This window comes from Paramisgurnus dabryanus, chromosome 2 (genome assembly GCF_030506205.2).
Source record: "Paramisgurnus dabryanus chromosome 2, PD_genome_1.1, whole genome shotgun sequence".
Classification (NCBI taxonomy): Eukaryota; Metazoa; Chordata; class Actinopteri; order Cypriniformes; family Cobitidae; genus Paramisgurnus; species Paramisgurnus dabryanus.
Window position 1 is genome coordinate 55,529,668 of NC_133338.1, and position 13,690 is coordinate 55,543,357.

The 13,690-nt window shown below is 37.2% G+C and overlaps 1 protein-coding gene across 1 annotated transcript in view; it reads left to right on the plus strand.

Moving 5' to 3' along the window:
• Window positions 1-12,688, plus strand: part of LOC135743930 (macrophage mannose receptor 1-like) — a 71,590-nt gene extending 58,902 nt beyond the window's left edge. Inside the window, exons 25-33 of the mRNA XM_065261841.2 lie at window positions 5,272-5,377; window positions 5,523-5,752; window positions 5,866-6,031; window positions 6,399-6,551; window positions 9,370-9,486; window positions 9,566-9,727; window positions 9,814-9,846; window positions 10,021-10,053; window positions 10,592-12,688. Coding sequence (XP_065117913.1) covers window positions 5,272-5,377; window positions 5,523-5,752; window positions 5,866-6,031; window positions 6,399-6,551; window positions 9,370-9,486; window positions 9,566-9,727; window positions 9,814-9,846; window positions 10,021-10,053; window positions 10,592-10,812 — 1,221 coding nt within the window. The 3' untranslated portion in view covers window positions 10,813-12,688. The remainder of the gene's footprint in view (window positions 1-5,271; window positions 5,378-5,522; window positions 5,753-5,865; window positions 6,032-6,398; window positions 6,552-9,369; window positions 9,487-9,565; window positions 9,728-9,813; window positions 9,847-10,020; window positions 10,054-10,591) is intronic.
• The last annotated feature ends 1,002 nt before the right edge of the window (window positions 12,689-13,690 follow it).

A 13,690-nucleotide genomic window follows, 5' to 3' on the forward strand; every position in this document is an offset into this window, starting at 1 on the left:
GAATGTGACTACTGTTGGAGCACATCTGATCTCTCCTGGAAGTTGGTTCCAGCTGCGACTGGCATAATAGCTAAAAGTTGACTCTCCTTGCTTTGAGTGAACCCTTGGTATTTCTAGCTGATGTGATCCTAATGATCTGAGTGATCTGTTGGGTTTATATTCAATGAGCATATCAGCAATGTATTGAGGTCCTAGTCCATTGAGTGATTTATATACCATTAATAATACTTTAAAATCAATCCTAAATGTAACTGGGAGCCAGTGTAGCGACCTGAGGACTGGTATGATGTGCTTATATTTTTTGGTTCTGCTCAGAATCCTGGCAGCAGCGTTCTGAATGAGCTAGAGCTGTCTAATGGTCTTTTTGGGGAGGCCGGTGAGGAGGCCATTACAATAATCCACCCTGCTGGTGATGAAAGCATGCACAAGTTTCTCTAAGTCTTTTCTGGAAACAAAGCATCTAATTCAAATAATTGCAATATTTTTGAGATGATAATATGCTGAATTATTTATTGCTTTGACATGACTACTGAAACTAAGGTCAGACTCCAGAATCACACCAAGATTCCTGACTTGATTTTTAGTTGTTTGACCCCTAGCATCAAGGTATGCATTCACCTTGAGAACTTCATCTTTGTTTCCAAACGCAATAACTTCAGTTTTCTCTTTGTTTAACTGAAGAAAGTTTTGGCACATCCAACTGTTAACTTCATCAATGCATTTGCACAGGGAGTCAATGGGGCTGTAGTCGTTAGGGGATAGAGCTAAGTAGATCTGAGTGTCGTCTGCATAACTGTGATAGGCAATTTGGTTCTCTCTCATTATTTGGCTTAGTGCGAGCATATACAGGTTGAACAGGAGTGGCGCAAGAATTGAGCCTTGCGGGACTCCGCATGTCATGGATGTCCATTCAGATTTATAGCCACCTATACTTACATAATAACCTCTCCCTTCTAAGTATGACCTGAACCATTTCAGGACCATCCCAGAAAGCCCGACCCAGTTTTCCAGCCTGTCAAGAAGTATGTTGAGATCGACAGTGTCAAAAGCAGCACTGAGGTCGAGTAGCACCAACACTGATAGTTTGCCTGTGTCTGTATTGAGGCGAATATCATTTATCACAGTACCTTTATGAGCACTGTCTCTGTACTGTGGTGTGGTCGGAAACCAGAGTGAAAAATGTCAAAGTAACCATTAGAAATTAAGAATTTGTTTAGTTGATTGAAAACAACTTTTTCAATGATCTTGCATATGAAAGGAAGATTTGAGATTGGTCTGCAGTTGCTCAACACAGTGTTATCCAGGTTGCTCTTTTTCAGGAGGGGCTTAACAACTGCAGTTTTAAGGGACTTTGGAAAAGTCCCGGAGATAAGTGATGAATTTACCACTTCTAGGAGATCTGCTTCTAAACAGTTAAAGACACTTTTGAAAAAAGATGTTGGGAGTGTGTCAAGGGCGCAGGTTGATGTTTTAAGATGCTGTACTGTTCCTCCAAAGTTTTACCATCAACTGCTTTAAAATCAGACATCGTAACTACTTTCTGATGTTGTGGTCTGACTTGTCTGACCCTGGCGCAGCTCAAGGATGTGCTGATCACCTTTCTGATATTATTGATTTTCTCAGAGAAGAAGTTAGCAAACTCACTACATTTGCTGTCTAAGAGCATTTCAATTGGAATGTGACTTGGGGGGGGGGTTGTTATTCTCTCTATAGTAGCAAAAAAAGTATGTGTGTTATTTATGTTGTTGTTTATAGTATTTAAAAAAGAAAGTCTGTCTAGCTTTGCCTAGTTCCACACTGAAAGCACGAAAGCTGCCTTTATAGATTTTATAATGGACTACAAGTTTTGTTTTCCGCCACATGCACTCAGCTTTTCTGCATTGTCTTTTCATATTCTGCACCGCTGTTGAGTTTCTCCAAGGTGATTTTTGCCTGCCATTCTTCTTCCTGACTTTCACAGGAGCAATATCATCAATTGCACTCTTAACTTTCGAATTAAAGGAATCAAGGAGAAAATCAACAGAGTCTGCAGATATGCTTGGTGTTAAAGATATAGCCTTTATAAACACCACACTGGTGTTCTCATTTAAGCATCTCTTTTTGACAGACAGAGATCTAGTTTCAATAGAAGGAGAGATCAATATATCAAAGAAAATACAGAAATTATCAGACAGTGCTACATCCTTAATAACAGTTGATAAAATGTTTACACCCTTACTGATGATTAAATCTAGAGTGTGTTCACGATTGTGTGTGGGTCCATGTACATGTTGAGTCAGATCAAAAGTATTTAAAACAGCTGTGACATCTTTTGCCATAATACTGTCTGGCTTATCTATGTGAATGTTAAAATCTCCAGCAATAGCAAAACAGTCAAACTCTGAGGAAATCGTTGATAGCAGTTCTGTAAAGTCCTCAACAAATGCTGAAGAGTATTTTGGGGGCCTGTAAAAATAATGAGTAGAACGCGTGGAATACCTTTCAACACAATACCTAGATATTCAAAAGACGGGTAATTTCCAAATGACAGTTGCTTACATTGATAGACATCTTTGAAAAGAGCAGCTACACCTCCACCTCTCCTAGCAGTTCTGCAGACACTCATAAAAGTAAAGTTAGGAGGGGCTGTTTCATTAAGGACTGTTGCACTGTAGCTTTCTTCTAGCCATGTTTCATTTAGAAACATAAAATCCAGGTTTTTTGTGGTTATTAAGTCGCTGACTAGAAGTGATTTATTTTTAAGTGAACAGATGTTTAAAAGAGCTAACTTAACAGTACTATTTTTTCCCTAACAGAAATCTTAGTTTGACATGTAACAGGCAGCAGATTAGATTGATTTGCCATACGGTTTGATAAAGCCTTTGACTTTCTATAATTTACTAAAACAGAAATAGAAAAAGATATAGGCACACTGGGATCCTGCTTTTTCTTTAAATATTTGATAAAATTTGTATTATTGTAGCAGGAACCTGACACATATCACTGAAAGCCGTTATCAGTTGTTTTTGGTTCACCTACAGTAGATGGAGGAGGGTGTGTGCCTTGGCGTTGTGTCAGAGAACGAAGAGCTCTCATAGGGCGAGGAGGGGGAACTGGGCCCACTGGCTTTGGTGGTTGTGGGGCTTGCCGTTTTCTGGTTGAAAGCTGGGGGCTCGCAGCAATAGAGTGGGATAGTTTAGTTCCAGCATAAACCAGTTCCTCCATTTTTCCGGAGAAGGTCAAAAGCGGGGATGCTGGAGAGAGGAATGACATATCTAGTGAGGAGTCCTGTTGCTCTGATGTGACCGGAGGCTGTGATATGTTAGCCTGGTTTCCCTGGCTGTTTTCCAGAAAGTCATCCTTGGGTGCTGAATCTTGGAGCCGTTCTAATCTGACACAGTCTGACTGTGGTGAGCTCTGTGGGCAGGACTCAGCTGAGATTGTGTCCATGAGCAGTGGTTGTTGTGGCTGCATGGTGTTATCTCTGTCCTTGTGGGATCTGTCAATGTCATGTCCATTCAGGTGCTGAAGAGAAGTCCTGTGGTCATTCATACTCTGTCCAGGTGTGTGTGTGCCATTCAGGTTGAGTGGATTGGCACACACTTCTGAAGGATGATGAAGGGAGAAGTAGATATTGTCCTTTAGCACTCTTGCACCCAGTCTGTTTGGGTGGATGCCATCCTGTTTAAATAGTTGTCTCTGACTCCAGAAAAGATTGAAGTTGTTGATAAAATTCAGTCCCTTTATGTTGCAGGTTTTTTGCAGCCATGTATTAAGTCCAAGCAGCCGTGAAAACCTATTTGTTCCTTTTGCTGGAAGTGGTCCGCTGATGAACGGCTGAACTTTCACTCTTCTGAGTGTTTCAAAAAGTTTGATGAAATCTTTCTTAAGGAGTTCAGATTGCTCCTTGTAAATATCATTCTTCCCGACATGAATGACAACTCGATTTACAGTCTTATGTTTCATCAGAATGTTCTTAAGTTCCCTGTTTACATCAGAAACGGTTGCTTGTGGAAGGCAGCACGTAGTTGAGTCCCTGTTGCTAATGTTTCTGATAACTGAGTCACCCAATATCAGAGTTATGGGCTCGGATGCACTCTCCGCAGAATGCTGCTGTCTGCTCGATCTTGAGTGGCAGTTAGCATCAGTGGTAGCTGCTGGCTGATTTGATCGGTGTTCAATCACATTTATCACATTTGGGGATTCCTCACTCATATTCATTAATACTTCAAATCTGTTCTCAAGATGTATAGGCGGTGGTAGAAAGTCAGTGTTTGCAATCCTTGTCATAGCTGTATCTGGGGTAGAGGAAGCTACTGCGGCAAAATGTGATGCTCGTGACAGTCTGATTTCTCGAGTGATTTTGGGTCTTGCTCCCTGTTTGTACCATTGATTAGTGTGTTGATCATTAGATTCATGGGACTCACAGGCTGTATGCTGAGGGCGTCCATGATGACGAAGCTCTGTTGTGTGTTCCGTCTGGTTCGGTAGTCCTGTACAGTAAGTAACTTTGTAAAAGTCTGTGGCAGTTTGTGCAGGATGTTGATTTTTGATGAGGCATTTCTTTTTCTTATCCTTTTGAATGAAGGCAGCTGTGTTTTTCCTTCTGGAATGTAAGCTGATGGCGGTGGGAGGCTAGACGGATGAAAAATTCCACTTTTTTGTAATCCTCCAGTCCCGAATGTTTGTAATTTAACATTGATGCCAAGCTTTGTTGTTTGAGCACTATGCTGATTTGCTGAAGTTAAAATTATAAGATAAAATATAAAAGCGATAGAGCAAAGCGCAGAGCAGAAAGTAAGAGCGTCCAAACAGTAGCAGAGCCGGAAGCACATTCAGTAATAATCAGTAAACAGATAAAGTAACAAACCAGGTGATAAACAGACAGGATAACGCTCAGAAATGACAGCCGTGGCAAATAAAGACTTTGCAGTGAGTTCAAGTTCAAGTTCAAGTGGAGGATTTAAGCAGTTCAGGATGCAGGTGTAATCGTAATCGTAATCAGTCCCGGTATGTGGAATCATGGGAAGTGTAGTCCGAAATGAGCATTAAAACTCGGGGGATGGCTCCCTCTGGTGGTAACAGCTAAAGACTTGACCTGGACAGTTTTAAAGGATTCCAGATTTCAAATTGTTGTATCCCCTAACATCAAATATTATCCTATCCTAACAAAGTTTATTTATTCAAGCGGGTTTATTCTAAACAAGCATATTTATTTAGCTTTCAGATAATTTAAACAATGACCCCCTTATGGTCACAGGTCACAAATAATCTGAACTCTTTTCCATGTAGGACTATGACTGTGTTGTGATGGTTAAACACCCAGAGAAGTCCACTGGTAAGTGGAAAGTTGGAGACTGTAAAGATGAGAGAGGTTTCATCTGCAAGAGGAACACAGGTTAGATGAAGAAAAGACATCACTGCATAAATTTTATAACTTTAACTCAATCCAATCACATTGATTAAAGAAAACACATGAGTATATGGGTCACTTGTTGATCTCTTACTGTAGATAATCTGTAAGTATTTTGTGTGTGTTTTAGACTCTCAGCTGTCCGCTATGACCACATCAATACCACAGAAATATTCCAGTCTGGGCAATGATTCATATAAGGTCCAGCTGGAGAAGATGAGCTGGGATGAAGCGAGAAGACAGTGTAAAGCTGATGATGCTGATCTTGCGAGTGTACTGGACTCCATCAGTCAGGCGTACACCAGCCTACAAGTCGACAAACTCAAAGAACCTTTGTGGATCGGACTCAACAGTAACCTGGTAATAAATGCATCTCTCTTCACAATAAACACATTCATGTAATATCATATACTGTATACACACTGCAGAAATGATTTTACTAACATATGAGTGTGGTAATGTGCTTTCTTCAGACAGGTGGACGCTATCGCTGGGTGGATAACTGGCTTCTAAGCTACAGTAAATGGGCTACAGGAGAACCCAAAAACAATTTAGCTTGTGTTTATATTGACACGAATGGAGACTGGAAAACTGCGGCGTGTAACAACAAATATTATTCCCTCTGTAAAAGATCAGCAGGTATTTTACAAATAATCATTTATAATAATCCGGTTCTTTAAAAAAATAAACCTCGACAGCACAAACACCTTTTGTTCATTTGAAAGATTTTAACATCAAAAATATTTTTATGACATAAACTATATGTTTGTCTACAGAAGAAGTTTTAAACATTTAAACATAAACCTTCAGATTAAAAGATTTTGAATCCTGTAGAGGCTTTAGGCTCGAATTTTGAGCCTGAATTTATATTGAATTTAGAAATATTTAAATTTGAAGCAGCATATGTCTGTTGTTTACTAATATATTTAAAGTTTATCATATGGTTTTAATTGACAGTTTCAGTTTAAGAGAGATCTGATATACTAACCCCTCACACGGTCCACAGTTTTTGTCCCTACAGATCCTCCTCAGCTGCCGGGAAACTGCCCCGAATCAGATCACAGGAAAAGTTGGATCCCATTTAGAGGACACTGCTATACGTTCATGACCTCCACCAGAGAAAACTGGGCTCATGCCACAGTAGAATGTATAAGAATGGGTGAGACGCTTCATCCTCCTCCCAATGAGATTATTAAAGGTGTTTTAGAATATAAAACTGTATTTATATAGACATAGATCATTAATAAGAGGTCTGTACATGGTAATGAAATATCATAAGCCTCAAACACATTTGTTTCCTCCTTATGTAAACCTTGTGCATACAAAAGACTGCTGGACAGTCATGATGGCCGCCCCGCAACATTAAATTACACATTAAATTAATTACTATGTTGTTACAATGATAAAAACAAAGTTGTGACTGCTGCTGAGTCAGTGCTATATGCCAGTTAATGCTACATGCTAGTTAATGCTATATGCTAGTTAAGGCTATATATTAGTTAATGACATTTGCTAGTTAATGCTCAGCCCAGTCACACGAAATTACGAACATATAGTCACTTAATTTTTTCATTATTTTTTTAATACTGTCTCGAATTTCGGAGTTTTTTCGTGATCGTATTTCATTGTTGCTTCGGTTTAGGGTTAGATTTACATACAATTACATCCTTACCAAACCCAACTCTAACCCTAACGCCAAGGGACAATGTTTTAAAATTTAGAAAATATAAAAAAAGCAGAAAAAGTAGTATAAACCAAAACTTAAAATCAAAACTTAAAACACCAAAACTAATCCTAAACCAAAGTGAAAATGGTTTAAAAATAGGACAAAAAAGTTGAGTAACCAATCTGTGACAATGACAAATAAAGACATTTTTTTGATACGATCATGAAAAACCGCAGAAATTCCTGACAATATCACGAAAAGAAAAAAAATTACATTTCTAAAGGTACATAATTTTGTGAGTCTGTTTAGCAATGCTATATGCTATATGTGGCACGTGTTTTTTTCGGCGCCCATGTTAACAAGTTAAAGCATGTACACCGCACGCGTGAGCAGCACGTGCTCGCGTGGCAGGAGCGTCGCTGAAGCAGGAGTGCAGCGATCGTTTCGGCTCTATTTTTGCTGCGCTGCTCACGCTCAATTAAAGTGACAGTACAATGTTTATGTTTTAAATGATCGTTGATTGATGCGAAAAAGTGTAATTTTACCATAAAATCATAAATGTGATGCCAAGTGTGTTTCAAACTGTCATGACTTTGAGCAATTTAAAAGAAAGTAATGAAATATTTTAAAACACCAGAAGATTCCCTTACAAAAATTAACCATGGTTTTACTACAGTTAAAACCAAAAAACCATGGTTACTGTAGTAAAACCACAGTAACTACAAAATAACCATGGTTTTGGCAATCATGGTTTTCAAAAACCATAGTTAAACCATAGTTAGTGTAGTAAAACCATGGTTTTGCTGATAGTAATCAATACACCAAAAAACCATGGTTACTACACTTTTACCACAATATAACCATGGTTAATTTTCGTAAGGGTTGCGCTGTCATTCACTGTCTGCCCAGCACTAAATGAGTCCTCATTTATAATCTTCAGATAAATAGATACATCTATAAATCTATACTTAAACTGTTGAAGGGAAACACGATCGACTGCTTCATGCTGTCAATCACTGAGTGAATTGTTTTATTTTATCATAAAACTTCAGAGAAACAGATTTCATAATGTGCCATGTGCTTTTTATGTCTATAATTGTGTATTGTGTCTATATCTGTCATTACACGGATCAGAGCAGCACGAAAACAATGTGGGTTAAACAAATCACAGTTATATAAATTACACTGACCGTCAAAAAGCGTCTTGAAGAGGTTTTGCTGCTGAGTAATGCATGTAAAATAAAGTAATGTGAAATCGAGATTTTTATACTGTTATTAAAATGCACAGTATGCGCTGCAAACACAGCCGGTGTGAAAGCACAATGGAAACCCGCAGCAAACACTCTCCTCACGCGCTGCTCACGCTACACATATGCACTGTTCACGCTTGCGGGGTGAAACCAGCGTTACAGCTACATTTTGAAGGTCCAAACTTGCCACTCAGAAACGTCCATTAACAATCTCCAAACAATTGATTATTCCTCAAATTCTGTATCTTTATCTGATACAGACTCAAACATAAGATCTGTTTACACACACAGAGAGCTACTGAAGGAGAAACAGCCAATCAGAGCAGAGCTCAACATTATTATTCATGAACCTTTCAAATAAGGTAATAATAGACCATTTCATTATAAAGGCAAATCCCAGGGTTGTTAATGGACATGTAAAACTAACTCTGGATCATTTTTGCCCTTAATAAAGTCACAAACCTTCTGTGTAGATATCAGAGAATTTAACAGACTATTGCATTCTTTGGCACCTATACAAAAATCAGTTTTACAAATATTAAAAGCATTTACATACATTTATACCACGGGTCTGTTGAACGCTGTATTCTGATTGGCTGAGAAATGTTCCATGAGTATGCATTAATTTCTGATAACCGCACACCTACCATGTCAAATGTCTTAAAAATGGGCACCAGAGCAATATTTGTGGTAACCGTGGGATAAGAGGAATAATTGACTCTGGTCCTTTGAATTATTTGAAAATAATGCACACCCGCGGTGTAACGGCACTCAGCTTCGCGTCATGCCGCATTGCACCTTGGGTGTGCATTATTTTCTCATAATTCAATGGCCCGTCTTCAATTATTCCTTACTTAAATCAGACAAATGCAGACTGAATTCACTCATTTTGAGACCAAACTTTACTCCTCACATCTGAATGTATGGTGCAGTAAATGGGCAAATGTTTTAATGTTACTGTGTTATTGTTGTTTCTCATCTTTGGCAGCATTCAGAACTTTAGTTTAACAGTTGAATGACTGTTTTTAAAAGCAGATACAGTGAGTTATCTGTCATTTCAGGTGCATCTTTAGTGAGTATTGAGGATCCAATAGAATCACAGTTTATCCGACAAAACCTGGAGATCCTGCAGGATGAAGTCAAGTCAGTCTGGATTGGACTTCACCGCAGTCATAAGGGTCAGAATGAGCCTTCATCTAAACCAATGTAAGACATTTAACATCAAAGAGATATTGAACTGATGTTTGTGTGTGACAGGTGATTGGATGTGGATTGATAATACGGTTGTGGATTACACAAACTGGAAACCGGAGATGCGGGGTGATGCTGAAAAATGTGTTGAAGTTCAGTCAGACACTGGGATGTGGAGCACCAGCAGCTGTGGTGATCGCAGAGGTTATATCTGCACGACTGCTAAAGGTCTGACAAATAAACGTACAAATAATTTGCATTAATATCACATCACCCTACTGTATGTTAATATCTACATGTGTCTTTATTAACAGTTATACCACCAACAGAGAAGCCATCAGTCTCAGGTATGATGAACTACATCTGCAGGGTTTAATTATAACCTGTAAAAAGTGTTCATGAGTTAACAGTGCTGAAACAACACATCTATACTGTTAACACTAACATGTTTATCATCTTCTGTCAATGTTTATTTACTTGAAACAACACTACATTTATGTGTACTGTTTTTGATTTTCCAGTTACACCAACAACAGCGAAGTTATCAGTCTCAGGTATGATGAACTCGATCTCGGTCACGTTTACACAACAATGATGTAGTAAAATGTGTTTCATTTGTGTTTCAAGTACACATGACAATGTTATCAAAATGATATGCCTTTACACAGATCAGTGATAACAACTACAAATTCTTTATTATGCATTAAAAAAGTTTTCAGTTTTTCATTTAAAATGTTGTGTAAATATGGCCCTAGATTTTACTGTGGTATACCTGTGTAAAGTGTTCATGAGAAAACAGCGCTATAACAACAGATCTCTACTGATAACACATTTATCATGTTTAGAGAAAGACCTGATTTACAAACCAGATGGAGCATCAAACTAATTCAATTCATTTGTACTCTGTTTTATAATATTGTAATAGGCTGCAAATGAACTGAAATGACTATCTATTTTCCTTGAGTTTGTCATGACAGCTAAATATATGTCATTTTTTAAAGGGGAGGGGGGTATAAATGGTTATATATGGTTAATTTCTTAGTTTTTTTGTATGTTTTTAATCAGTAAAATGTGTTTAATGTTGCATTGCAGATCTTCACGTAGATGAGAGGTCTCATGGATCGGCTGGCATCGCTGTAGGGGTCGTGTTTGTCATAATCGCTATCGCCGGTCTTGCTGGGTTTTTGCTCTTTAAGAGAAATCCCAGGAGTTTGATTGGACGGTTTGACGGCAGATCCTATAATAATCTCCCTGAGCCTCTTGCATTTTTTGATAGTAAAGAATCAGCTGCCAACATTGAAGAATCAATATGAATAACACATAAACACACACACAGCCATAAGTTTAAATGTTATGCATAACTACCACAATAATTATGCTCGGGGCTGTCATGCACCAAAATGTTTTACGGGGGAACACCTACCCTTCATACTGTTATCAGTATTATTAATGTCAATTAAACATCAAAACATTTATACACCATATCCTTATATAGCCTACACAGACAAAAAGAAGAACATTTAATGAATGACTTTATTGCTATTTTACACATTAATGAGAATTTACATTCTTCTTTTGAATTAATGTGCATGTTTTTTTTTGTGGTAACACTATACAATATGGTTCCATTTGTTTACATTAGTTAACTACATCAGTTAAAATGAACTAACAATACTTCTACAGCATTTTAGTCTTTGTTCACGTTCATTTTAATATTAACCAAAAAATGGTTAAGGCCCACTGAAGTGCCTTGGAACGTGCAGAATTATTTGATGTGGTGACATCATTTTCACGTCAGTGTGGAACTATTGAGAAGCTCCTCCCCCTTTTAGAATAACCAATAGTGTTTTGTTTATGACACAATCCAGCAAAGCTTTTGCGCACTACAGTTGTATTGTAATAAAGCCAAATAGATTCCTGATTTAGATATAATATCTGTTACAGAACAAAAACAATACTGTAAGAACATGGATGTGTCACGGTTAATCCGTGTTCTGTTTGTGTCTGTTCTGATTGTTGTCACCTTGACATTCATTGATTAATTACCTGCCTCATCACACCTGTTTGTCATTTAGTTAGCACCTTTATAAAACCCATTTACTTTCTCTGCTTAAATCCACATATAGACAAAATGTTAACTAAAAACACATTGTATTATCTTATAGCTGTACATTTTTGCCAAATGGACATTAAACTCATCAAAATACTTCCTAATTATAACATTGACACATGTTTTCTGAAAAGCCATTCCCTTGCAAAAATGATCCATAGTTTTACTACAGTTAAAAAACATGGTTACTTTAGTAAAACCATGTTTAACCATGGTTTTGTAAACAATGTTTTTCAAAACTGTAGATAAACCATTACTGTAATAAAACTGTAAATGTGGTAAAACCATGGTTTTGCTACTAGTTATCAATACATCAAAAACATGGTTAATTTTCGTAAGGGTTAATCTGTTACATTGGTATTTACGAATCAAGGTCTACTGCCAAATAACTCTGTAAGAGATACAGAACATCAAGCAAACAAATTAAAAAGTATGGATAAAATAAAACCAAAATAGCTGTCAGAAAAACTATAACAAACAACAGATCTTACAATTCTCTTAAAAACTAAGGCATGATCAGACTCCAAAGGTAAACAAACCAAAATACACCAAAAATTCACCTATATGCAAACTTTGGACAAAATGTGCATTGTTTTAAAATGCTAACAGGAGTCACAAAACATCTTGGGTGAATGAATGTGTTTAGTTCTTTAACACGTAAGTTCCCTGCTGGTTTTAGCTGGTCAAGCTGGTCTCCCAGCCTGGGGTGTATTCCAGAAAGCAGGGTTAATTAACCATCAGATTAACCCTGAACTTTGGGTTGATCAACCCCAAACTTGCTTACTCAGGGTATATCGGTTCCAAAACACAGTTTAAGAGTTTAAAGAGCATATAGCTTATATTTTGGGTTAAGCTGAGTTGTTTCTACATTGTGGTTAATAAAATAATAGAAACAAAATGTATTAGCCTTTTAACCTGGTATTATCAATCAAAAATCTAGTGTGATATATGATATTTTGAGATTTTACTTTTTAAAGGTCTGTTTATTGAAGCTGTGCTAATTTGCCTACGCTATCCAACATAAAATTAATTTCACATTCATTGTTTTAAGTGATCTATAACAGTTTGTTTTATTCTATAAGGGAATTCATTTTATTTAAACTGTTAAATGTATAAAGTTGGTTTTAAAATTATGCCATAGCCTAGTGTTCTTTATTTATAAAGCATACAGTTAGTTCATTTATTTTTTCTTTAAATTTCATTTTACTTTATTAACATTTAGTCTTTCTTTATTTAAATCTACCCTTTAAAGTAAAAAAGTAAAGTAAAAATATTTGACCTGCGAGCCACAGTTAACAGTGCCAACGGGCAATGTTGGGGGGGCTTCGGCTTAAGGGGGCCCGTAATTTTTTTACATATGGGCCCGGGACTGACTTGCTACGCCACTGATCCAATATAACCAAATATCTCAATTTCCTTTTGGCTTAAAAATGATATCTCTGGAAAGCAGCTGCAAAAGGCCCATTTTAACGAAAAAAAAAGGTGAATTATAAAAAGACTAACTATAGATCAAATGTAAAGAGGGGGCTAAGGATCTGAATTGCAGGTTTAAGAAATAAATATGATATATGATATATAGTGTGATATATATTTATAATTTAATTTTTTTGTGTACATGATTGTAACTGATAATAGGAGATCTCTGACCACTCTGCCATGTCTGTGATTCAGTGTCACCTAATGAAGTCTCTGCTTCACTTGTGTCATTCTGTGGGTCAGTGTTAAATGCACATGCTTATCAGAGACTGCAGGCAGGTGTAACTTCTGTCCATCAGTAAGTATTATTATGATAGGCATCGTGTGTTTCTATTTGTTACACATTTACTATAACATTGCAAGATTGTCACAAGTAATATATGTTAAGATTTCTGCCTCAATAATGACAATGTATTTGCACACACATTTAAACTCACCAGCTTTTTGTTGAGAAAGACCACGATGAAGCTCCGCTGTATGTTCTGGCAGGGTCGGCAGCACCACAAGTAACTTTCATTCGAGAACTGCAATCTTTTGTAAAAGTCTTGTTGAATATTCCAAATATAAATATAGTTTCAGGAATTTGTAGTTTTAGTGTGAGTGCC